Source organism: Gymnogyps californianus, chromosome 1, assembly GCF_018139145.2.
Source record: "Gymnogyps californianus isolate 813 chromosome 1, ASM1813914v2, whole genome shotgun sequence".
NCBI classification, from domain to species: domain Eukaryota; kingdom Metazoa; phylum Chordata; class Aves; order Accipitriformes; family Cathartidae; genus Gymnogyps; species Gymnogyps californianus.
This window is the reverse complement of record NC_059471.1, coordinates 58,201,500-58,227,649: the sequence shown is the minus strand read 5'-3', so window position 1 is coordinate 58,227,649 and position 26,150 is coordinate 58,201,500. Positions and strand designations below refer to the sequence as shown.

The 26,150-nt window shown below is 40.9% G+C and overlaps 1 protein-coding gene across 3 annotated transcripts in view; it reads right to left on the bottom strand.

Annotated features, from left to right (window-relative positions):
• Positions 1-26,150, bottom strand: part of MBNL2 (muscleblind like splicing regulator 2) — a 93,599-nt gene that overhangs the window by 5,935 nt on the left and 61,514 nt on the right. The window contains exons 4-9 of one of the 3 annotated variants that reach the window (XM_050891704.1): positions 23,906-24,106; positions 22,466-22,729; positions 15,896-15,949; positions 15,094-15,247; positions 12,164-12,199; positions 10,646-10,740 (exon numbers count right to left, since the gene is read on the bottom strand). In XM_050891704.1, the coding sequence (XP_050747661.1) occupies positions 10,646-10,740; positions 12,164-12,199; positions 15,094-15,247; positions 15,896-15,949; positions 22,466-22,729; positions 23,906-24,106 (804 nt within the window). The remainder of the gene's footprint in view (positions 1-10,645; positions 10,741-12,163; positions 12,200-15,093; positions 15,248-15,895; positions 15,950-22,465; positions 22,730-23,905; positions 24,107-26,150) is intronic. The other 2 variants (XM_050891696.1, XM_050891687.1) reach the window with 2 other exon arrangements.

The following is a 26,150-nucleotide window of genomic DNA, read 5'->3' as shown; positions in this document are numbered from 1 at the left end:
ACAGATTATCAACTCATGATGCTTTTTCCCCCTCCGCCAAATGTAAGAGTCTGCGGCAAACAGTTCACACTGAGGTAGTTAACTTTTAGACACCTGCGTCAGGGCAGATGAATCCTACCACAGTGACATTTTCTATTTTCATGTTTTTCACACGAGTAGCAGACTGGTCAGATGTATCTAGGGTATACATTAAAAACAACAGATATTTTCAGACAGCCGACTCATATCAGGCTGTCTCATAACTTCTCCCGCTTTCTAAAAATAAAACTAACGCCAAGTATTTCTTCCCTTTGACATGAAACCCAAGACTATTTATATTTCTCCATGCCTTTGGGAAATGCCTCCATCTCATTATTTTTCATTTTCTCTTAGAATGCTCTTTTGTGGCATGCGCCTTGTTATTTTTCTTCAAAATAAATCAGTCTTTTTTTTTTTTTAATCAAAAGTGGAAAAAGATGAGTAAATATTCAGACATTTACTGAGAGTAATCATTGTATCAGTTAGGCTTGGTCTTACTTAATTTTTACATAGCCTTACAGATGGACTTTTTCACCTCCTATTTCTCCACGGCTTCAGCAGCAGCACCTCCACGGAGCACCAGCACAAGCTTTCCAATCCCCCACCCCGGGACTCCCACCGACGCTCCCTCAAGGGATGGGATTTGCCCCTGTCCTCCACTGGCTAACAGCTGAGTCAGCTCCAACTCTCGCTTGCATTAAAAGCAGCCTGCCTGCTCCCAACGCTCAGGGTGGAAAGGCGCTCGGTACCCACGCCTCATCGCTCCCACCTTAGCTGTTGTCCTGGACCCTTTCCTGGTCCTGGCACTAGCTGTAATCCCCTGCTGGAAGTCCCTTCCTGACCTACTGCCTGCACTACGTCGCAGGTCTTGTCACTGCCGCAAGAGCCTCCCTTCCTTGTCTCTACCGAATACATTTGCACATTCGTGCACCCATCTAACCTCAGGCCTGCCTCACTCATTTGTCCCTTTCCACTTTCAAAATCCATGGTCACCGTTTCGTACCCCTGTAAAACTAGTGTCAAACTAGCATCTTTCTACAGGGTCATCTGCAAACACTGAAAAGAAAAAAACCTGAATAAACGTATCCCCAAACAAAACCTAAAGGAACTACTAACAGAGTTGGCGGGACCTGCCGAAAGCAATTTGTTACCCCTGTATCACTGCCAAACACTTCATCGCTTTTCATAAACATACTGAGCTCCACCTTGCATCGCTGGCTTCTTTCCTTTGCTACTCCTCCTCTCTTGATGGCCAGAAACCTCATTCTCATTTCCAGCATATTATGATTTAATGTATACGTGCTTCGTTTTTCTCACTAACTGTGGACCTCTCCTCAGTTCAGGGGTGAAGGAGGATTTTTATCTTATTGCTTCTCCATTAATCCAATGCATCCCCAATACATTTGTCTACTTTGCTCATCAATAAGGTGACCTCTGATTTGTATATAAAGGGTGAGATATCTAGGCCACAGATGATCTCCTCGGTTGCGGGCCCATACAGCGGCTAATGTAGGGGGCATCAGGTGTTTCCTGAGAGGTGGAGGTCCTGTTTGCTTGGCTTTCTCACAGCCCATCCCCTGACATGGTAATTCTGGTGCCCTGCTGCATTCTCTCTTTTCTTCCCTAAATCTGAGCGTGCCCAGTTCTGCCTGTCCCACATGATAATATGCCTCTGGAAATGGCTGACGGTCAGATGTCCATGCTCAAGTGGGCACATCTGCTAGCACATTTTCATTCCATCAGGCACAAGCTGTTGGCCATCAGGGTGTCATAAAGCCGACAAAGACCTTGTCTGAATCCAGCTCTTCATGATGATCTAAAGAAAAGATCAAGGCAACTATGGGATCCCAAAGGGCTCAAAGGTTCAACAGCATCATTCTTCTCATTTAATATTCACAAAGTCCTGAAAGAGAGTCCAAAGCCACTTGTGCTGCCAACTCCTTAGCATGCTTATGAGCTTCAATAGGTATTTACTCACGTAATAATGTATAATATTTAAGTTCAACTTAATAGGTATTTACTCACTCCGAAGAAATAGGACTAGTTGTTTTAAAAATGAAAGCAATCTGGCTTTATTTATTCTTCTTTAAAGTAATAAATAATGCAGTACTAAAAATTGATCATAACATACTCTAATACATTCTACCAAAATCCATTTTTAACTAATTGCACAGGCAGCAGATAGACTACACAGAAATGAAAAAAACACTACTGTAATATTTTAGGAGCACCCGTACAGTGACTGTTTTGAATAGCCACTCAATTTTGCCTTTCAGCACGTCTGAGCTACTGCAATCATCTGTGTTTTTTACTTCCTACTTTCAGGTCATTTTCCTTCTCTTCTTGAATTTTAGAAACTGCCAGAATAGGCTTACGCAGAGGAACCGACAGCACAAAGGAGTGAAAGGCCAAGCACACGTTGTGCATTACCTGTGAAAGTGCCCATATTCCTCTTGTGGGGGTGTTACTTCTCCAAACCTGCACTTTCTTAGGTGTCCTCACCTAGTGTTTTTCTTTCTTTTAACAAAACCTGTTTCATATTTTCCTCTTACACATCATGCATGCCCAAATCATGCAAGATGAGGCTGCCACTACACATATGGCATCGCTTTTAGGCGAACGCTGCTGCTGCATGCAGAGCACGGCTAGCACTTCTGCAGGTTCCCCAGCAGAAACCCCTCCTCTCCCAAAATCTGGCACTCCAGTTCAGACTCCCTTCCAAGCAAGGGACCGTCCACTGCAACATCCAGAACTTAACTCAAACACAGAAAGGTACCAAATTTACGTTCATCGAGGTTACTCATCAGACACCACAGTTATAACACTTGTGTCAGTTTTAGAAAACTCACTATACTTATAACTTCTCTAAGGAAATCTTAATGTTCCTGACTGCTTAGCGCTTCCTTAATTTTCTTATCTGAATACTCTCACATAAACAGACAGACATACTATTGTGTGTCACTGCAGATAATATTGTGCCAAATATGAAGTCAGTCAAAGTTAACAAATCTCTGCCTCAAGCTGAAAATCACGACAGGTACAACAAACAAACAAACAAATAAATAAATAGATGTTTCCACTGTGGTTATGTGGGCAGCCTCCTGCACACTCAAAGTCAAAGACTGGCATTTCTGGTGGGCAATAAATCGTACATTGAGATAAAAATACAGTGTTAGTTTAATTCAAGGGAAAACAGTTGGAGCAGCTAGAGATGTCCAGATGCAATTATTTCAAAGAACAGAATCCCCAAAAGGTACATCTGGAGCTCTGCACTGCACTGTGTTGTTAAAATTTTATGATGGAAAAAACCAGACTCACACGAGCTGTGTGTACATGCTAAGCACAATGAAACAAACTAATTTTTCCCCAAATGCCTACAAAATGAGCTGACCTCAGAAAAATTTTCCTATGTTTAAATAATAAATATGTGCCCCAAAAGACTTTTACTCAACTTGTCAAAGTATCATTTGTTGAATAATTGAAAGCAAAAACACAAAAGGAAGTTATCATATCAAAAATAAATACATTTTTTTAATTGCATTGATATGAAAGCTAAACCAGTCTATAACAGGAAAGGGAAATATGTCTTGATTTTTGTTATATAAAAGAAATAAGTGTTTGCCTTTGCCTACTGCTCATGTTATGTGATACTGCCATCTAGCAGGCTATCAGAGGAAGTCAGGTTTCAGTCCCTCTCTACAGGGGCGGCGGGGTGTGAAGGGGGAATTTCTAAAAAAAGCCCCAACAGAGATCTTCCATTTCTTCCCACTGGCTTCTTGTATATGAGCATGTGATCTAAAACTCTGTATGCAAGCCTGCCAGAAGTCTTCATCATCTACACAGGAACAACATGCTATCTTAAGAGACCAAAAAATGTTACTAAAACAAAGACTTGGTTAAAGTCTGCCTGAGACTTAAAACAGAGTTCCTTTACATTTTCCAACGTAATCTTTTGGCTTACAGTTTAAGAAAGCAAAGTTCTGCCACGTATTTTGTAACGTCAGTTGTTTCAAGGCAATTCAAAGGGTCTTTTCTTGACACTGCTTGAGATTTGTTGTGGGCTTTAAGATTGGAAACTGTCACTCGTTGAGTCTGCAAGCTGTTAATTCTGAAAGTTACAGCTACTTACATGTAACTCAGTGTCTTCAGACAAGGTAACTTGATTGAATTGAGGCTTGTGATTCTTGGGTGTCTAGCATGAAAGAGGCAGCAAGCGGTTTAAGTTTGCCTTTCCTACCATGACAAGCTATTGCTATTCAAATACCTTCTCTACAGAAATGACTCTTCATGATCAATGATCATTTAGGTTCATTTTTCCAGCCTGGTGTGGGTACAAGGCAAGATGTCCAGTCCTGCATCCAGATGCCCAGGCTTGCCGGTACCTCTATGTGGAGCAGCATGGCACCATACATGGGCTCGCTAGATGCCCAACACTGTTCAGCCCAGGGCTTGCTCCCTGCAAGCATCCCCTCTGATAATGTGTCTGAGAAAGGAACCTGTTCCTCTGTCTCCTTTTTTGGACTTTTTAATGTCAGATTCAAATTGCCCTTTCTGCAGTTAGAACAGAATTTTCTATAGGAGTATTTCACTTGGGACTTTATGGAATTTTTATACCAAAATTTTCAGTCAAAAAAAAGACAAAAATTGTTTAGATACTTATTATTCACAGCAGAAGTGCTTTCCTACCTGTTCCCCCACTCCCTTAGAAACTGCAATTAAAGCTTTTCAAATCACTAACAAGAATTTTGCATAGGCTCTTATTTGTAACGATGTTGTATACTGGCACTAAAGATGTAAATAACATTTGTTTCCCCTTCCCACCTTCCTTCTCAAAAGCTTGCTTTTAACCAACAAAACAGGCTGCTTCCTACTACCTTCCAGATTTTTCAATTCATTTTCTCAGTATATTGCTCCTCTTCTCCCTGTTTACAAGTTCAGCAGGTTTCCACAAGGAAGAAAGGGAACGTGAGGCAGAAAAAGCCTTGTCAGCAGCGCTGAGGACAGCCCTCTGCCCTGCCAGAAGGCTTCCCGGGGTTAGATGGGGAGACAGGAGAGGAAGCCCTTTTTGGGGACACCAGGCAATATTTGCAAGAGGGAGCAACCGGCGCTTCTGCTTTATGCAGAAGGAGAAATTAGCTTGAGTAGGTGCCACATGACATTTCGCTCTAAGGACAACCTCCCTCCTTTGGGAGTGGCGGCTGCCTTTGTGGGCACCTTGGCAAGGAGAGGGGCTCTGTTGCTGCACATCCCGGCTCCCCTCCCTCCCGAGGGAGCTGTCATGCACGGCGTCCCAAATCCCCATTAAACATTTGGCATGTTTGTATTTTACGCTATGTTAACTACTTTTTGAATTCTGGGGCAAATATTTTAATTGTCCTTTTGTTTGTGGCACTCAAATGTAACAAAACTATTTTTATTTTCACTTCATTGTATTTTTACAGATTTTGACAAAACTGAAGGCTACTGAATGAATTCATAATTAATATCTGCATAATTGCCACCTAATTTAGTGCGAACGCTGATGCATAATTTAAAACAGCTGTGCTAGATAATCACAATCCTTAGCATGAGACAGCCTGTTGATCTGATACGTCTTTTCAGACATGGCCTATGAGTATTTAATTTTTCTACTGGATATGCCTTTTAATTTTTCCTTCTCAGTTAAAGGCCATATAACCAGTAGAATAATGTTGTCACTAAATAACATCTTTAAGCAGCATTCTCTGTAATGCTATTTTATACTGTCACTTTGGCCCATTTTCATTGCTACAGAAAATAACGCCATGTACTGTTCTGCACTGAAGTGATGTGAGCCAGACTATTTTCTTTAAAATCATTTGCAATTGGGTAATTGCCCTGTAATAACCAAGAACTAAGGAAGCACCCACTGAGCTTGAGGACACAGATTAAGACACAGAAATGCTGGTGTCTTAACCTCCCATTGCAGTCAATGGGGTGATACAACCTAGTCAGTAAGCTAACGGAGCCTGGAAATCACTTCATGTGATCACCCACTGCAGGCTCAGGTCATTTGCTCACCAGGCTTTTAGTACCATTTGGGCTAAGGTCTCCTGCCTGTCATCCAGCTGCCAGTTCAGAAGCATGTAGATTTGTCTGTAGGTCCTGTATTGCATCTGTCAAGCTTGTCAAAATGTCTTGGATAACCTAGACATCCAAAGTTATCTTAGGACAATCTTAAATGTCAGGTAGACACATGTTTAGGCAACTGAACCAAGTCCTGTGTGACTTTTGAAGGGTGAGCCAGACTATTCTCCAGACTTATCTGACTGTGCTGATAACCTTCACAGTCTACAATGGGTACTTAAACTTCAGACACCAACACTTAGGTGTCTTAATTTCAGGCTGAGTCCTAACCTTTTAATCCTTGTAGGACTCACCAATGCATATATGTAAATGAAGCAATAGTAAGGCTTTCTACTTAGAAATTTAAAGCCCCCCAAAGCAGGTGTTGGCATTATTAAAAATTGAAATTCAGTCCCAGAATTCAGAATCACACCTCTCTCAAATAATGTTAGGACAGATCATCCTCTGTGAAATCTTATGGCTACCTGTGAATGGAGCTGAGCAGGTAACAGTTTCCTTGCTTGCTCGAGTACTGCTAGTCCACTAGCTACAGGAGTAATAATTAAAAGCTTTGTTAAAGATCTCTGAAGTATATATTTACACACAATTACTGTATTAATATTTTAAATAAGATGTTTTACCTACCTCTGCCCACATGCATGCACTAGAGGGAGCCAGGACCAAACCCTCCGCATACACGCCCCAATGCTGCTTCTCGCTGTCATTTCACACTACTTGGAACTTTGGTGGTTCCATCCTCCAAGTAAGCGTTGTCAGCATCCCCAAACAACAACTGAACGTAGTTCCTTAAGGATCTAACCCTGAAGTGAGGTTAAGCACCTGCGGCTTCCAGCCCCACTCTAGTGGGAACGGCTGGAGCAGTTGTGAAGTGGGGAAGAGGAAACGGGGAAGGACCTCTCACCTCTGACTGGTCATGCTCCCGGACTCCTCACATACCTTTGGAAGTCCACCTTTCACTGGAAATCCCAAGCTGAAGTACCCCCCTCCATACCCTCCATCACAGCCTGGCAGCTAGCGTAAGTGGGGACACCCCCTCACAAGATGTCCACACACAGTGGACAGCAACAACACCAGTTCTTGTATCAACTGAGTCAGTTTTTAATCAGGATTTGTAAAACAGGGTTTGCTAAAGCACTTTTGCTCCATCTTGTTTTCATTGCACTGAGCCAAAGTGATTCTCCTCCTCTCTGAAGTACACTGCAAGAAAATTATTTTGGTTTTAAAACCTAACTTCCGTAAGTCAGGAAAAGCAAGAGACTTTCAATTTTCCATATATTCTTAACTGGTGTCACCCTGCACAGATGTACTACGGTATAGCCTTTAACCCTACACAATCTTCTCACGTGCCTCATGCCATACATTGAACACACAACGCGCAGAGTTGCTGGCCAAGCACAACTGACACCGCGTGTGTAAATGCAGGCACATTTTGAGCTGTTACTCATGTTATTTTCAGAAAGGACATACAGAAGACATGAGACATAGCTCATCTTTTTTCAAAATACAAGCTGACAGCACATACTAAATAATTTACTGGATCCAACAGAGTTGTTAGGTTTTTTTAGCCATCAGCTGAGACTCTGTAACTTTTGGGATGTTGACTTTCCCTTCCACTGTCCTTTCAAGGACACCAGGATCACCACACTCAACCCAAGGAAGTCCAGCAATCTTTCCCCAGGCCAGAATACTAAGCCAAATGATATCGAGCTAAATGATTAAGCCCTGCTACAACTGTCTTTTCATGCCTGGCATTGTGAGGAGAAGCTGTGGGAGCTGAAATGGGATGGGCTGAAGGCTGCAGCTTGATTAAAAAAGTGCGGTAGAGACACTGGAAAGAGGAAACCATATCCCACAGATATGTAAAGCAGTGTGGCACAGACCAGAAAAGGAAATTTTATCTAGATGGGAATAAAAAACTCCTTTTCTGAAATACACAAGAGAGTTTAAATCCATACAAGAGGACACGAACAAAGGACGTTACGACCATGAACAAAGTCTTAACCCAAGTTAATTACCTGCTCCTTCTGTGTTTCTTGGGCTGAAGAAATACTGAGAGTTAGGACCACAGAGTTACTATGGGGCCTTTCCCAGTGTTGTAGCTTTGTCTCCAACTCTTAAGAGGTTGTAAATAAACAGCAAACTTGGAGATTTGCCTCTTATAAAGAAGTAACTACTACTACTTTCCCTACTTTCAAATATGCAGTTTTTTACAGTAGCTTTTAAAGATTTGCAATGACTAAAACAAAGACAGGAGTGAGAAGAAAAAGACAGCAATGTCACACACTACAGAAGCCAACGAGAAAAGCTGCTGGGGTGGGATTCATCTCCTCCACGTGCAGTGGTGCAGAGCTTTGGTTATGCACCTACACTGCTTCCACAGGCAAGAGAAAGAGGCAGGACCCTCCAGGGCAATTTACCTTGCCCTAACACGGACTTCTAGAAAAGCAGATGAACTGAATGCCGAACTTCCAAATGGCTGAAGTTAAACAAGTGGAAATCCATCCCTGTGTTAAACTATCCTTTAATTTCAGCATGGAGTTATATGTGTACACATACACAAATATATGCAACTAAATAAATAGAGACAGACACTTTTTACAACTCCTGTTACATTTAAAATGCAAAGAAAATCTGCACTGGGAACAGAGAGGCTCTGCCTGCTATCCTGTTAGATGAGAAAGTGCATTAAGGCACACCTATGTCTCCCCCGTGGCACTAGTTACTTGTGTGAAAGTATTCCTATTAACTAAAAAAAAAAAAGACTGCTTACTGGTCCTTTTGTACATGTATTTATTCTACTTCAGCCACAGTCAGCCCCTCTGGTGCTGAGGAGTGCAGGTGGTAGAGCTGCCCCAGCTGCATTTCCGTGCTGGAGAGGGTCCCCAGCTGACCCCCTCCCCACACTGCCCCGTTTTTTCATAGTCCCTTGGCATCTTCAAGTCCCTCTGTCACCACTTTGGGATCACAAAACTACACTGGATACCACCAAACAATTTTCTGCTGCACACACTGTTCTGGGAAGGACAGTGAAATGCACCATTTACCTGCTGCACTCTCATCCTTGTCCCAAGCATTTTTTCATTAAAACAAGCTAGCTCTCAGAAAAGAACACACAAAACGACAACCCTCTTTTGATGAAAACGCTAGAAGCACAAACACCGCAATATTGGCAAATGAGCCTTTAAAAAAAAAATAGAGAAAACGGATGGTTTGTGTTTCTTTAAGAAAGTAGGTTGTATTTCAGAGGTAGTATATTTTTCCTAAATTATTATAAATAAACTCTTGTGGCAACTTCTATTTTTCCATGGGATACTTAAATAGTTCTGGGACCGTCAGTAAAAAAAAAAATAAATCTGCTGGTATAACATTATTAAGCAAAACATTTTCACTGATTTCTTTGTAATTCCTTGGCAGGTGGAGGGGAATGAATCCACAGGCGAGCGTTTCTACTAGGTCTGCAACAGCTTGTCGGTCTGTCCAGGAGCAACACAAGGAAAGGTGATGGGGACATAGCCCTTTGCTTTCTCTTGGTAAGCAAATCTGCTTGCTTCCCCCTCAGTTTGACCTCTCAAAACCTGAGAGAAAACAGCTCTCAGGTGGAAGTGCCTGAGCATGGTCCCAAAGCAACAGAAAAGCCAGAACGACCCAACTGCTGTGCAAACCCCTCTCCCGGCAGATGCCGGGCACATCGGGGTGGGAATCTCTACAGCCCCAACAGGGGAGTCAAAGCTACACACTCTGAGCTGCAATAGATATGTCTTCCCTGGGAATCCGGTCCTACAGGAGGAGGGGGAAACCCTACCAAAATGAAAACTGCCATTAACATAACAAACCGCAGAAGAAAAGGAGAAAGTATCATCTTCCCTAGCCTGCCTCTGCCAATAACCCTAGGGGTTCTTTGTAACAACATCCTTCCTTAGGGAAATATAATTCCCAGGTTAAAGATACACTTTCAAACATAAAGCAGGCATAGTCATAAATATCTTGAGTGCTGTTTTGATCACTAGCATTTACAAAAAACATTTAATTTTGTTTCTATTTTTTTTCAGCTGCCTTGTCCCACTTGTGATTTTAGACAGCTTCCATGCTTACAAATTAGTCACTTCCACACACCGCATGGAGAAGGCTACATTAACACACCTGAACGTTTGAAACCTGCGATGATCTTCCTTTTGAACTTAGGAGTTAATAATAGACTTTTGTAAGTAGTCCAGTACTATGGTGATTCTAACTCCAGCTGGGTTAATTACACAATAATTAGGTACAAACATCGCAACACAAAACACAGCTACATCATTATTTGCAACAAATGTTAACTCTAAATAAGTGCAACCTGTCCCACAAACACTTGCTATAAACGACTTAAAAATAAAAGTAAAATTTGATGGGGTAAACACAGAAAAAAAAAAAAAATTCTCCGGGAGAATTTTTTTTGTTTTAAAAAAAAAAAAATTAAAATAAAAATCTCAGCACTCATTTAGAGTTCGGGATCTTGTGAAAGAAAGCTTTAAAAGGAGCAAACCTGATTTGCTGTGGCTGTTGCGGCGAAGGGAACACTTGTTGCAGGAGTTGTTGCTGCAGAGACAGTGGCGGCCGTAGCGTTGTGCATCATGGGTACTTTCAGGAGGGGAACCATGGAAGCAATGAACAGGAGGGTGCAGCATTATGGTAAGAGAAGTGGTATTTTTGGCATGGTGAATATCAAGAGCGGCAAGCCATCGTCATGGGTTAAACCGGCAGATGGCATGCAATCACAGTGCAAAGCGAGAAAGCGTGGCGGAGAAATAAAAAAAAAAAAAAAAAGGGAAAATAGCTTATTACAAGTACAATTAAAGGAAGGTTGTCAACACAATCGGCGATTCCCAGAAAAAAGAGCAAGGACCATTGAAAATGCGGGTGTTATCTCTAAGAAGAGGATTATTTGTGCAAACGAGGTCTCTACCAAAATAGCCCATTACCTGAGAATTGTTACATGGGCAATTTGCTTTCCCCCAGTATTGATATAAAGCACTCCCAAATAAAATTCTACTAAAAAAAAAATACAGTGGTTTGTACTGGGAAGGAAACTGATAAATGTTTATCTTAATTTTTAAACACAATTAAAAAATGAATTATTTTCATGTATCTTCATTTTGAAGTAAGCCAGATACTCGTTGTCTTCCTTTATAATCCAATTTATGCATTTTTTTCTACTAGCACTGCATAACTGTTAGACTTTATCAGACTTAAATTAGCATCTGCTTTGAGGCAAAAATCAGGAGAAGGATGATAATAATTTTCCTGATTTAAATACTACTTTGTTTGATCTAAAAAAGCAAGGTCGATTTTGTGAAAGTCACTGCTTTTGCTCATTTTAAGAATGAATTTAATCAGCATCTTCATCGGAGAATTATTAACTTGATGTTTTAAAGGCTTGATATTCTAACTGCTTATCTGAGTAGTCCCACAAAAAAAAAATCACTGGGATAGGGCTATAGAATAGAAGAAAGATTACTTTTCCATCTTGCAGGCTGTTGCATTGGACTTCCATTTTGCATGCCCAAAATGTTAATTCCAAGCTGCAAACATATTTAAAGGAGGAGCGAGACTCAGATCATGGGTTTCAACAGAACCTCTGTGGATCAAAGTAGGCATTTCTGGGAAACGCTGATAAAACTTTCTGACACACAGCAAAAAGGAGAAATAGGCACACCACTATGAAACTTTAAAACACTGATGAAATTTGCTGGCTTTTTCCAGTATTTTATGATTTTATAGTAGTCGACAATATAAAATATAAAGAGAAATAAAACTTTGAAAACTGAAAAGCAGACTGGAATTCATGGTATTATGCTTTTGCAGTGTAGTTGTTATAGCTGGTGATATCACATCTAAACTGCAGCTTTCATCTACAGATCTAAAAACTCTGCAAAGTCAACCAGAAGGACAAGCGAACCTTTAATTCTAGTCAGTGTCTAAATCTTGCCTAGGATTTTTGAAACAAGTGAATATACAACATATACAGTATAAAAAGAGATCAATAAAGAAATTTGGAACCTACCAATACTGGTAGCGGGTGTCATGCACAAAACTGACCCTGCGTGTCATGCAATGATAGGTGAAAAAAGTGAATAAAGGGAAGAAACAGGTTAGCTGTTTAGAGTTAACATTCAAAGTGAGATTCAAGCATAACCACAGAGAAGTAAGTTAGTTAAATGAAACTATAAGGTCATTCATAGTTTTTCTTTAACACAAAAAAGGTGATTATGTTCTCACTAAACTCCTGAGCATACTGTGTGACTTCTGGCATGTTTCTGTGTATATACAAGATACTTCATAAACTTTAGTTTAGTTTTGGTGCCTAGTCCACCTTTAACCCTTCTGGAAAGACCAACTGAAAAAAAAAAACCAAAACAGCGTATTTTCAGTACAGTGCATATAGCAAACTGGTGAAGGCGAGCAGGTAAGGAGACTAGTCCCAGGTACGTGCATATTTGATACAAAGTCAAATATGCTTCCTGTATTCCTGCTTAATTACTACCGCAGCCCCTTATCGGACCATCGCAGTAGCAGTGTAACTATGAATGACCTTGCCCAAGAACAGTCCCCGGAGAATACACAAAGTTCCTCCTCTAGAGGCTACAGAAACACTAACAAACAGCAATGGGAAGAGAGAAAAGATCTGTTGTTTTTAAGATCATTCACCAAACAATAAGGAGAAGGTGACAAAGCAATCAAACTGATGTAAAACAAACAAAGTGCAGAACTTTGGAGGTAAGCCATGCTAAGTCAAGCCCCACACTTTTTATTAGGGGAGCAAGTGGTTAAGAAAGCAGAGAAGTTATATAAAACAATTAAGTTTTATATATATTCCAGCAGCAAAACTTGTCTTAAAATTTAACTTAACACACACACACACACACAAAAAACACATTTGAAAATTATACCAGTTCAGAAAATATCACATAATCATTTAAAATCCAACAGATAAATAATGTCATGCATTGCTCCTTAGACCTGGGTGGCATGACAGTCCTTACACCCACCAAATCCAGCCTTCCCAGGAAACGTGAGAATATCAGCCGTAGCATCTTTAACGAAAAGCTCATGACACCCACTCATACAGAGGGGGTTCCCCTTTCCTAAGCTCCTCCCCTACCCCACTCCTCTCCCTAACATCCCTTCTAGGTGCTGATGGTGTTCGCAAAGAGCAGGAGGTTCAGCACTTTGAGAAAGGTTTTCTACTCTGGGCTTGGGCTCCATCTGCTGTGTTATCCCTCTGTTTCTTCTTTTTTCATGCACTTGTTTTGGGGCTTGCCAACAACCTGGCCCTTAAGGTTTGGTTCCCAGATCCACCCTTCCTACCATCAGAAATTTGTAAGATAAAACTATAAGTACAACCATTAGTTGGAAAGAGGGATGGACAATAAAAAGCACAAAGAATGAGCTACTTAAGGAAGCATGAGCACTCCAAAAGTCTGGAAAATATCCAAATGCTATTTCACTCAAAAAGGTTTAAACTACTGTATTTTCCATAGTTAATTTAAAATCCTTGGCAACTGCAAATAATAGCGATAAGCCCTGAAGGGGAATGCTTAAGAGAAGGAACAATGCATATCATACTGCAAATTCTCAGGGTTACAATGTAAAATAAATTTGTGGAAATTTCTGTACGTTTGTCAGCACAGGGCAGTCTTCCATTCACGTCCAAATAGGCAGTCTCACAATTTTTTTTTTTTTTCAAACACTCCCATAAATGTCAGTATGTTTTCTGCCACAGATATTCTAGTGCACCAATGTGCTAAAAATACGGTATGCTATAACTTACTATTATAAATACAGGGGCAGGCTCCAAGGTTGTTACTCAGGCCTTATAGCAAAATTCCATGAAGTCAAAGCCATCTGTGTTTGTTTTTATCTTTAAAAACATATGGGAATGCTGATAGATCGGGAAATCATCGTGTGTTGCGTTTCATTCCTTGTTTAACCGACATTATTTCTATAAACTAAAACAACATCACTGAAATGTCAAGCGCATTTGCAAACACGTAGTTTTAAACGATTCTGGAAGTTCACACTCCGTAACATTCTGATACTAAAATATGTAATTTGTTAATTACAAATGAAATCACAGAATTCATTAGGGAAGTTTGGAGCGGGGGTGACTGACATAATTTAGAGGGTTATGTTGTTATTGTTTACACGAGCACCTAGCACATTCTTTCTCTCGCAGTGTTAAAGAGAAGCCCTGCCACCAGCCACGGTGCAGTTCAAGCCATCTCTGAATGCTCTGATTTTTACAGAGTTCGGAGCACTGAAATGCAAATTACTTTCACTCGTCTTCAGATCACCTCTATGAAGAATTATAACCCCAGCTATTAGCCGCAAATGCTAGGAAAAGTTCTGGTGGTGTTCCAAAATGAAAACCACGAAAACGCATCTGATGCCTCAAAGCCCTTTAGTGCAGCTGCGGGGAGCAATGTGTTTTGCCAGTGCTTCCACGCAGGTATCGACTGGAAGGTTATGGCTGGTGCTCCCCTTCTCGCTCCACTCGTGTGCAGCTGGGGTAATCCCCACGGCTGCAAAACAGCACCCGAGGGAGCAGGAGGATGCGCCTCGGCCGCGGCACACTTCCCGTGGCATCTCCGAAGCGTGATGCTTTTCCCAGCATTCTCGTTAGCGGAACTTTGCCCTCTCGTCTCCCAGGAGAGCGCTGGCAGATAAAAGTCAAAATACAGCCAATTTAAGGTAGGAAAAAAGGGGCAAACTCTGGACAATGATGAATGAAGCTATGAATGTGAAAAGCAGCCTAACAGCATGTTGAAATTTCTGCTTGAATTTGCAGGAGGAATTGAAGTAATGTGTAAATATCTGTGCAGTCTTCACCTCAAGGAGGGCAAGGAGCATAATAAAACCTTCTGTTAAGTGCAACTGCCTGACACAGAGGCTACCTAAGGAACACAAAATTGGTTCAATGTGGGTACAACATACCTGTTGGGATAAACGCTGCATGTTGCTGCAACTGAGCATTGGCAAGAGCCTGTTGATAGTGCAAGACACTGGGATTGAAAACGGCACTGGCACCATTGCTTTTTTCAAGTGCTTGTCTCTTTGGTAAAGGGTGAAGAACACCAGGAGGAAAGGCCTGTAAATAAGAAAGTTAGTTAAAATGGCGTCATATTTAAGACGTTGTCTGTAACATATACATAAATACAAAAACTTATTATTTTTTAAAGCGGCTAAAGATGCCTCGCCATGCATATTAACTCAAAGCACAGCAATGTAAAATGAGTGAAATTTTGTTATTGATAGCAAAAGCATGGTACTATTAACCTAAAACTGTAGCAGCACAACTACTGAAAAGAAAGGCCTTTAAAGCAACGAAAATGGCATTGCCTTTAAATAGGTTTTCAAATATTATAGGGAGAAAAAACCACTTGTGTTTCATTGCCAAGTATTTTCTTTTTTAAATTTAAATATCGTTTCCTATTATTATACAGATTAATGGATTACGTTAAGCGTTTTCAATTACAGAAGCAGTTTTATCTCAATTCGACTTTTCATGAGAGGATATTTAAAAAAATGAAACCATGTTAGGAACCAAACTAAATCATCTGCGTTTATTACATATGAGAATGAGATGGATAAATAGAGTTTCTGGTAAATTAACGAGTATGTGAAATCATTTCCGGTTGATGTTCAAAAGTAAAGCGATACAAATTTCATTAGTTGCTTCTCTGAAGAAAAAAAAAAAAAAGCTACATGCAAAGCAAAAGGTGAAAGGTCAAAGTACCAGGTCTACAGTTGCTTCGAGAGGTCGCTTCATTGCTTTGGCAGTCGACTGAGTCTTTTAATAACAGGCAGCGAGCACATGATGGCAGTGGGCCAATGGGATTCAAGCGAATTAACATACAGGTAAACAGCAAGCAGAGGTGCATCATGGGAACGGCATTGCATTTGTGGATAGGTGAGAAGGAAAAAAATATTCTGAATGCAATATACAACATACAAAACACTAGGCATGCACAACAACAAAAATGTCTTCTAAAGAAATGAATATTACATTTCGAATTAGTACCGAAGCAAAAATGCATCTACTATACCTTAGTTAAAAGCATATAAGAGAGTAAAATATAGATGTTTGAAATTCAGGAAAGTTGAGTAAAATAGCAGCTTGCAGACACTATTAAGCATCGTATAAACACTTCACAGAGATGCAGAAAGTTTTAAGGATACGCCTATAAGAATTCCTGATAAGTTAGTTAAGTCACATTTTAAAGCGGAAAAATCAATTTGGAAGGCTACATTTTCAAATACAAAGCACTAGTGAAAGTTGTAATGCATTACAAATGCTATTAATATTAGTGCTTGCAAGGTGAGGGTCTTTTACTTAAGAGAAGTGTGTCATTCAATAGATTTGGGTTCAAAATGAGAGAGGTTCTCCTTTTCCAATACAAAGCAGAATAAATAATATGTCTAGTTACACTAACTTATCATTAATTCCTTTTTTTTTCCCCTACAGCTGGGTCATTTTTGTAAAATTTTTTTTTTCCTTGTAACTTACCACATTACATTGAGAGGGAAAAAAGTCTTTCAGAATTTAAAACATATTGTCTAAATTTTGCTACAACCTTCAGGAGCAGGGAGTAAAAAGACTGCTCTCAGTTCATAAGTGAACATTAACGTATGAGTTATGATACTAGTCCAGCATTATTAATTTTTTTTAAAAGAAAGTATTTAGGCATAGTACATAGGCATATACACTTATGTAAACTTCCATAGTAAGATCAAACTTATGGCTGATATGATGGCATTCTGTAAAAAATCTTCTCATATAAAATATCACTTTCAAGTTTTATAATATAAATAATTCTTACAAACCTTTAGAAAGGAAAGGAAGATTTACTTAGAAATCAGAATTTTTACTTTTGTTTTTTAAACACAGGCTGATATTTAGCTCTTTTTAGGATATGCAGATTATGTCTATCTTGACATCAGTACGTGGAAATAGGGAACAAAAGTGAAAAAAAAAAAAGAGGACAAGGCACAAAATGCCTACAAACAGCTTATGGTCACAAGATTAGCTAGTGCCAACAGGGTATTTTGCAGGATAGCCCTCACTTTGCCTACTCCTTGTTCCTGGCTCTGTTGCACCTACGTTGCACGAGGCTTCCCAACGCCCTCCCCAACTCTCCTTCAGCACATTTCTGGATTACATACCCTGATCTACAGGATCTGCTCATCTGTCTGGGTCCAAGACTCAGACACAAGAAACACCTGGTGCAAAGTGAGGATCTGGAGAGAGTTCTTGTGTCTAAGCATGGTGCTGTGCAGCCGACGTGGTACCCCCTATGGGTACCCCCGCGGAGGACATCACTCCGTCTGCACGGGGCACAGCCGCAGATCCACTCTGCATCCACCACGGATGGAAGTCTACATGGAGGTGAAGCATTACGACCGAATTCAGCATTATGCGATGATGAAGTCCACAAATTCAAATCAACATCATTAAGAGTAAAGCGTTTCAGTTAATTACCTTTATTATCCAAATGCAGATCTTATCTGATCTCACTTGTTAACTTATTATCTCTGTGTTTATGATTGCCTTTCTCCACTTCTTCTCCATGCTCTTCTTAACCTCACCTCCCTGTTTTGAAGCTTTTTGCTGGCTTTCCTCTCATCTTCCACAGCAAGTTCAGTCTCACAGTTTTCCTAGCCTGAAGGCTTTAACTTGATCTGTTTCTAGACCTACTCAGCAACCTTGTTTCCATGTAGTCTCCCTCTCTTTTCAGGCTTTCAGACCAACTGTCCGTTTTTCTCTCCCACCTTCATCTTTTCTTTCATTTTGTCCTGACATTAAAACCTCCTTTGCCTTTTTGTGTTCCATCAGGTTATCTCCTGCTCAACATTTGATCTCCTACATAACTAACAACCAAAAAAATCAATAGCTACAGACTGGAGAGGAAAAGGCTATGGAAAGGAAATAAAGATGATAATAAAAATGATCAAACATACTGAGGCATAGTATTTGTCTGCCATATGTCACATTGGTATGCTATAATGTCTCCTGGAATATGAGCAAGACCCACACAGTGGAGGCCTGCACAAATGTGCAAGGAGCTCCTGACTAAACTCAAACACAAGAAGGGAAGCACACAAGAGGTGGAAGCAGGGATGGATGGCCCAGGAGGAATAGGGACACAGCTTGAGCATGCAGGGATGGGTTAGGAGAGCCAACGACCACTTGGAGTTGAATCTGGCAAGGGATGTGAAGGGCATCTCCAAGTGTATCAGCAACAAAAGGAAGACTAGGGAAAATGTGGGCCCGCTGCTGAATGGGGCAGGCAATTTGGTGACACAGGACATGGAGAAGGTTGAGGTACTGAACATCTTTTCCACCTCAGTCTTTACTGGTAAGACTAGCCTTCAGGCCAGTGGGAGACCAGTGGGAAAGTCTGAAATGAAGAAGATCTACCCTCAGAGGAGGAGGATCAGGCTAGGGAACATTTAAACAAACTGGATGTATGCAAACCCATAAGACCTGACAGGATGCACTGACAGGTGCTGAGGGAGCTGGCGAATGTCACTCAAGGCCACTCTTAATTATCTTTGAAAGGTCCCTGCGAATGGGGGAAGTTCCCAAAGATTGCAAGAAAGTAAATGACACTCCTATCTTCAAAAAGGGCAGGAAGGAAGGTCTGGGGAATGACAAGTTGGTCAGCCTCACCTCAGTCCCTGGAAAAGCAACCGAGCAAATCCTCCTGAAAACCATCTCCAAACAGATGAAAGCTAAGAAGGTGATGGGGAGTAGTCAGCATAGATTTATGACGGGGAAATTGTGCTTAACCAACCTGACAGCCTTCTACAATGAGACTGGCTTAGTGGGTGAGGGGAGAGCAACGGATGTTGTTTCTCTTGACTTCAGAAAGGTTTTCAACACTGTCTCCCATTTCATCCTCATAGACAAACTTATTTAGTATGGGCTAAATGGGAAACAGCGAGGTGGACTGAAAATTGGCTCAACTGCCAGGCTCAAAGGGTTGTGATCAGCAACACAAAGTCCAGCCAGAGGCCAGTCACTAGTGGTGTAAAACTCGGAGGAGTGGTTGATACACAAGACAGATGTGCTGCCACTCAGAGGGGCCTGGAAAGGCTGGAGAAATGGGCACAGAGGAACCTCAGTAAGTTCAACAACGAGAAATACCGAGCCCTGCACCTGGGGAGGAACAACGCCAGGCACCAGTACATGCTGGGGGCCACCAAGGCTTGGCAGAAAAGGCCCTCAAGGTCCTGGTGGACACCAAGTCGAACATGAGCCAGCAATGTGCCCTCACAGCAAAGGCAGCCGACAGCGTTCTGGGCTGCATTAGGAAAAGCATCACCAGCAAGTTGAGGGAGGTGCTCCTTCCCCTCTACTCAGCACTGGTGAGGCCGCATATGGAGCGCTATGCCCAGGTCTGGCCACCCCAGTACAAGAAAGACATGGACATACTAGAAAACAGTCCCATAAAGGGCCCCAAAGATGATTAAGGGACTGGAGCACCTCTCATACGGGGAAAGCCTGAGAGAACTGGGACTGTTCAGCCTGGGGAAGAGAAGAGAAGATACAGGGGGATCTCATCAGTGTATATAAACACCTGACAGGGAAGTAAAGATGCAGCCAGACTCTTCTCAGCAGTGCCCAGTGACAGGAGAAGAGGCAATGGGAACAAATGTAAATACAAGAAATTCCATTTAAATGTAAGAACTTTTTAGAATTTTTTTTTTATTTTTTTTTTTTTTACTGTAAGCACGATTTAACCTTGGATCAGGTTGTCAAGAGAAGCTGTGGAGTCTCCACCCTTGGAGACTTTCAAAAGCCAATTAGGCATGTCCTGGGCAATCTGCTCTAGCTCACCCTGCTTGAGCAGGGGATTGGACTAGGCGATCTCCAGAGGTCCCTTCCAACATCAACTATGAATTCACATTTTAATTTAGGCTGTACATTCTTCAGTGACTTTTTATGCTCTCTGATGTACCATATGAATATTTGGAGCTCCCCAAGTACAATGATAGATGACACTGTCTTCTAATGTACTTCACATTTAAGCTGTACACGGTCTATAGCCTCTTTCACAGTGTCTTTCCCCTTTCTTTTTACCTCAAATGATGAGGTCACCTAAGATACCCGAGTAAAAATTCCTAAACTTCAGTGTACAGAAATGCAGACAGGGCATTTTCTGCAAGGTACCAGGCTGCAGAATTCATTGATCTTCAATGGTTTTATAAGCTTTGCCTACAGTGCTCTAACCCTACCCACAACGCTCACCTATACGAGCACTCTCTGGACCAGAGCAATGCAGACAGCTCCCCCAGGAAGGAAAACCTCTCGGACACAATTTCAACCTGGGAGCAACCCGCAAGTGAACCCTACAGGTAAGCGTTTGCATTTCTGCCTTACTTTTGCTCTCTAGATCCAACTGAGTATTCTTAGTCGGCCTTGGTGGCCTTGCAGGCCTGTGTCTTTTCTACCACTTTTTGTTGTTATTGCCATTCCGGTGATTTTTCACTCACTCTGTCTCATTGTTTCAGATCTATATTAAACAAAACACAGTTGGGTTGTAAAGAATCTTTTCTGTTTGGTAGTCTAAATATGCCATTAAAATATTTTATACATATTTTTCTGCAAAAAGTTACCCTGAATTACAGGTCCCTGCCTTCTTCTCTTGTGACATTAGAACACTAACATTTCAATTCCATGTTTCCAAAGATGTTTCATCTTGCTTTGAGGCTAATGCAAATCCAATTACAGCTTATTTAAAATCACAGGATATATATCCAACCATTACTGAAGCACAAAAAAATGAATCCCCTCATCTGTCTCCTTTCTTCTTTAGTATACTGCCTAGAAATACTACATTCTCTAAATGGACAATAAATATTGCACAACAGAAGCTAATTAGAATTAAAAAACCAATCTCCTTTGCTTTAATTTCCAGATGGTATTCAATTTCTGCAAGCACAGGAAAGTTTAACTAAAAATCATCCAGTTTGAAACAGAGACCAGGGATACTGTAAGAGAAAGAATATTAAAACTTAAGAAAAGTTCTTCTGTTTCGAGGTTTACTTTCTTGCATAACTTACCCTTTGTCCCTCAAAAAGTCTGGTCTTTGCTAATTTGCTAAATACAATAGCTTGCGGTAGTTATATACTGTACTGTATTGTGTTTCTGGTGGGCTTTTTACCCAGAGAATAACTGTATTGTCTATAACTATTGTATGCACTGCCCACAAGTCCACAAACCACATCTGCTTAATTATTCGTCCACTGCCAGCAATGAGGACAATGATTCTTTGATTTGCTGCCAGCAATTCTGTCTCCCAAGTCAGATCCTGCATGCTCGATTTATTTAACTTTATCAATACCACTCTATTTAAATTTATCAACTTTCCTGGTAGCAACTGTAAGAGAGATCCAATACTGGTAAATGGATGGGCTGACTTGTCTGAACAGTTTTAAGTGAGAGCTTAAAATATCTGAAAATAGTAAGCCCTTGATTTCTTTTCTTCTGACTATAGTTACTATACTTTTTCTTAATGATTCCCATTTTAGTTTACTACTTTTAAACCCCGTGATTCAAGTAACTTGCCCATGACAGTGGGAGAGGTAAGAAAAGTCTCTAGGCGTGAGATTCACCTAACCAAAGTTCAAAAAGATATAGTCAACGCTTTCCAGTCAGTGGGCGTAGACGTGTATCTACAGGGGGCAGTTCTTTCTCATCCTCAGACAGGCACTAATGGTAGATTTGATGTGCTGGTTTTTCTCCACTACCTATAAAGCGAGACCAAGGTGGCGTGGCTAGGCTCAGATATCTAACTGTCTGACATTTAAGGTGGGGTGAGGTGAATCTTAATACAGGTTTCTTTTCTACTACCGATCTCTGAGGCAAAAGCTCTCTCTTTGCTTTTTTTCCTTTTCTTCCAAATTTCCACATGTATATCTGTCATCAAAGAGCTAAAATAGCATATGTGCCCCTGTTTTCCAGGGGACGTTGAAGCTTATCAGTTTTGTTTCTGTTTGGAAATAGTAGGGGTAAATTTAACATATAATCAAGGCAGAGAACAGAAGTGGTATAGAGTGTCATTTGCTTCACTGTCTTGGATAGAAATACAGTATTAAAATAAGGGCATAAAGAAAAAAAGTGCTTCCTCCCATCAAGCAATAGTAATAATTTTGTAAATTCTTATCTTTTACCAAAAAAAAAAAGAAAAAAAAAAAGAGGCAAAAGAGAAAAGAAAGTATAAGCAAACAGCATTAAATTGAAGCAAAATAGGCATCAAAGAGCTTCTGTCAAAAAAAGGCAGCCATATATGCCAGCACTTACCATCACAGTCGCAGCTGCCGCAGCTGCCTGGGCTGCCACCGCAGCCTGGTTGGCTTGGTGTTGCGCCGCTTTGATTTTGGCCTGCAAATGTGCAGGAGGGTGAAAATACTTGCATTTCTCCCTCATGCAACGACCTTTTATGTAATCCATACACACGGTTACGGTGTTGTCGTTTGTGTCTATCATTGTGCTGTCTGCCGGATGCGCAAAGCGGCAATCAGTCTCTCCACGCGCACAGTTTCCCCGCTGGAACTCCCTGCACACCTACGTGCAAAACAACATGCGTTGCAGGGGAAGAGCTCGGCACAATAGGAAAGGCAGGGAGAGCCCCGCGCCCCCAAAAGACAGACCTGCCCCCTTGCCCGGTTAGGTCAAGTTTTTCAGCGAATTCCATTTAATAAACTCTTCATCTCCTTCTGGGAGAGGGAAATGCATCTATTTTACCCTTACGTGCTTGGCTCCTCAGGTAGCTCTGCAGTATGGCGGCTAAATGAACTTGACATGCAACAGAAGCATTCCCAAATGCCTTTCCTTTTTCCTGTCTAGAAAACACCTGGGAAGGATACTTACTTGAAGTAACTGCCCCTGCAAAACTAGCTGGGAATCACAAAATATTCAGTCCCTTTCTGACTACACTTTATATTCTTGCAGCTCTACTGGTAGGGAAGGACTTCCTCTTGCTAAGACCTGGGGAAGATATGCATCAGATGCACTGTATTTTTTATGGAGTCTACAAACAAAACGGAGAGGCTCCTTAAAAATAATGTTCAAAAATGGGCAGAATGAACACGCTGATTTTCCTAAGAAGAAACATGCTCTAGACACTAGTGCTTAGGCTTTTGGGAAATGACATTCATTTCTGCAAGAGCCATTTGGCCTTCTCGTGTACTTGGATCACAGATTCCACTGAGCCCAGCCATGCGGAGATCCATCAACACCAGGGAGGCTCTGCACATAGCTGGGGGCTTGCCCCTTCAGCCTGCTGCAGGGCTGGTAACATTCAACATCTCCACTTGTAGCTCAAGGGCTATACCATTCCCCTAATATCGATCCATAAGGCTATAAAATTCCCCTAAAATCAATGCATAAAAACTGGGACAGAATTAATACTGCAATAAAAATGTGCTTGTTAGATACTTCATCAAGGTATACCTTTACAGGCACGTATACTTGAGGTATTTTGGAGCAGATGAACTTTACAAAAGATGAAAATTCATGTTGATGTCTGTATATTAAACTTGAGCGAACGCACTACCTTAAAAATAACAGAGTTTAATTACCACTGGCTGCAAGTGTAGAAATCGCGCCTGGTTACGAGGTCTTTATTTGTAGCAACTAAATTTAAGCATCATTTCTAAAACAATAGAGTTTTTCCCTCCAGGATCTTTCACACAGCCTAACAGAGGATTGTATCTCTAGTCACAGCAGTGTCTACAGTACCTCCAGTTTATCAGTCCTGAGGAGTTTCTGGGTAGCAGTTGAACCGGGGACTGAAACCGGTGGACTTCCAGGAACAATGACAGGCGGCGTGGGTAGGATCTCAGTCGGGACTAAGCCAACTCCTGGTGTTACTGGCGTTAGGTAAGGAGCAAAGCTAATAGCCGTGTTCGTTCCTATTGTGGGACCCACTGGAAATGTGGGCTGCAAAAGGAAAACACAGACCAAGATGAGAAAACCCTACCTCTTAATCAAGAGCTTACTAGTTGTCTTTTGCATGTTCTTTCTGGCACTGATTCATTTTCTTAATGAAAAAATTTCAAACAGCTGGCAAAACACACGGCATACTCTCTTCTTTTAATCACGTAACACATTCCAGCAGCATACGAAGAACCGCCTTTGTAGCTCTATTATTGGAAAAGAGGCTGCCGATGCAAAGGAAGTTGTACTTTGAACCTGAATCTCTATGGAGGTCCAGCTTACATTGCAGGCTTATTTACACATCTAAAAGTAGAAATAACATAGACTTTATTGCTTTTTCTCAATATCTGTTTTCCTTGGAAAAACAGGCTACTTTTCAAAGTACCAGATTTCATAGGTGAAGCGTTATTAACTATATTAAAGCCATATTTCTAATAAGAGTATATATAATGAGCTCTTTGGCATGTAACTTCCATCTGTTTGCATACTGTATTTTGCCACCTCCTGCAATTATATGTTACTATGGGTCACACATCGAAAAACCTCACCTTTGCGAATGTTTGTGTGCTCAGCTGTCACCAGTGGCAAGCAGAATAAATATTATAATCTCAGCTGGACATAATATTTAGAAAGGGATTATTCAGGCTTAGCTAGAGTTCATCTTACGAAAAAATTTGATTGGAAGGAATGATACATCTAAAAATCTGTTTCATGCCCTCCTACAGCGAGTCAGTGAAGTAACGACCAGAAGAAAGAGCACTTGTGTGATGCTAAAACACAGCCTTACCAAGGCAGAATGGTGGGTTTGTTACCACCAGTTCCCTGGGGGGTGGAGGCAGAACATCACCATGGTCAGACTATGGTCAGACCTGGAAAGTGCTTTAGTTCTGCAGAGCTGACGTTTACCCCAGAGAGTGAAGCTATAATTATAAATGAGGAAAAACTATGCAGAAAAACAGGACACATCTCAGGTTAGCTTTGTCAGAAATTAAGTTCCCAAATAAACCGGCAGCTAGAAATGAACCACACCACAGCAGAACACTAAGGAAAGACTTAAAAACACTTAACGAAGGAGGAGTGTCTTTCTCATCAAGGTGGCCTGCACGGCCTCTGTTAGAGAAGGGAAGCCAGCCACGCACAGTATGTAGAAAATACGCAAGAGAGAGCATAGGAGCTAGAAGGTTTATTTCTGTTTTGTTTTGGTTTGGGGTTTTTTTGTCTTTGGAAGCAATTACTAAATTATAAATCAATGTGAGTTAGTACCAAGAAGATGCTTTGAGCAGCAGATTAGCCAGGATACCCAATTGTACGGAAATGGCATCTACCTGCCCTAGAGAGTTAAAAGTGAATAATGCTCTGGTTTTTTTCAGAGATCAAAACTGCTTGATATCAAACAGCCCAGTTTATATGTCAAGTGTGAGCTAAATTCTTTAGAGCATAATAATGAACATTTATATGAAACAATGGTTCAATTATGTTGAGGACAATATGTGTTATGTAAAATATAAATAACAGCTTTGTGTCACATATAATTTTAAGAATAAATCCGCATGTCAAATGACTTCTATGGAATTTTCTTTCATTTTTTATCCATTTGGTCAAGGCTGAGTCATCTTAATCTGGCAATTTACGCGAGACAGAGAAATAAAACCCGGCACTTTTATCACAGCAATCAGTACAGAAGGCATTACGTCAATGAAATTGTAAAGTTCAAATGATGAAATGGGTGAGTAGAAAAAAAAGTATAATTTTGCCACTTCAATTTTTCTCCTAATACTAAGAGGTGGAATCTATCACTTCATCAAAACTTTTTCTAGTGAAAACTCAGGCAGTAAAAACCCAGGAAATTTCAAAACACATTATGGCAATATACCAAGATACATTTTGATGAACATGTACCAGAAATTCAGCGACTCCTGACACCCAATTTTTGTTCATGCCTCCCACCTTACAGCAGATATTGCAAGTGTAAAAACACATTTGAAAAAGGCATCTGGGGTGAGCTTCCTGTGACCAAATACAGATGTCTTCCTCTGAGATGCTTACA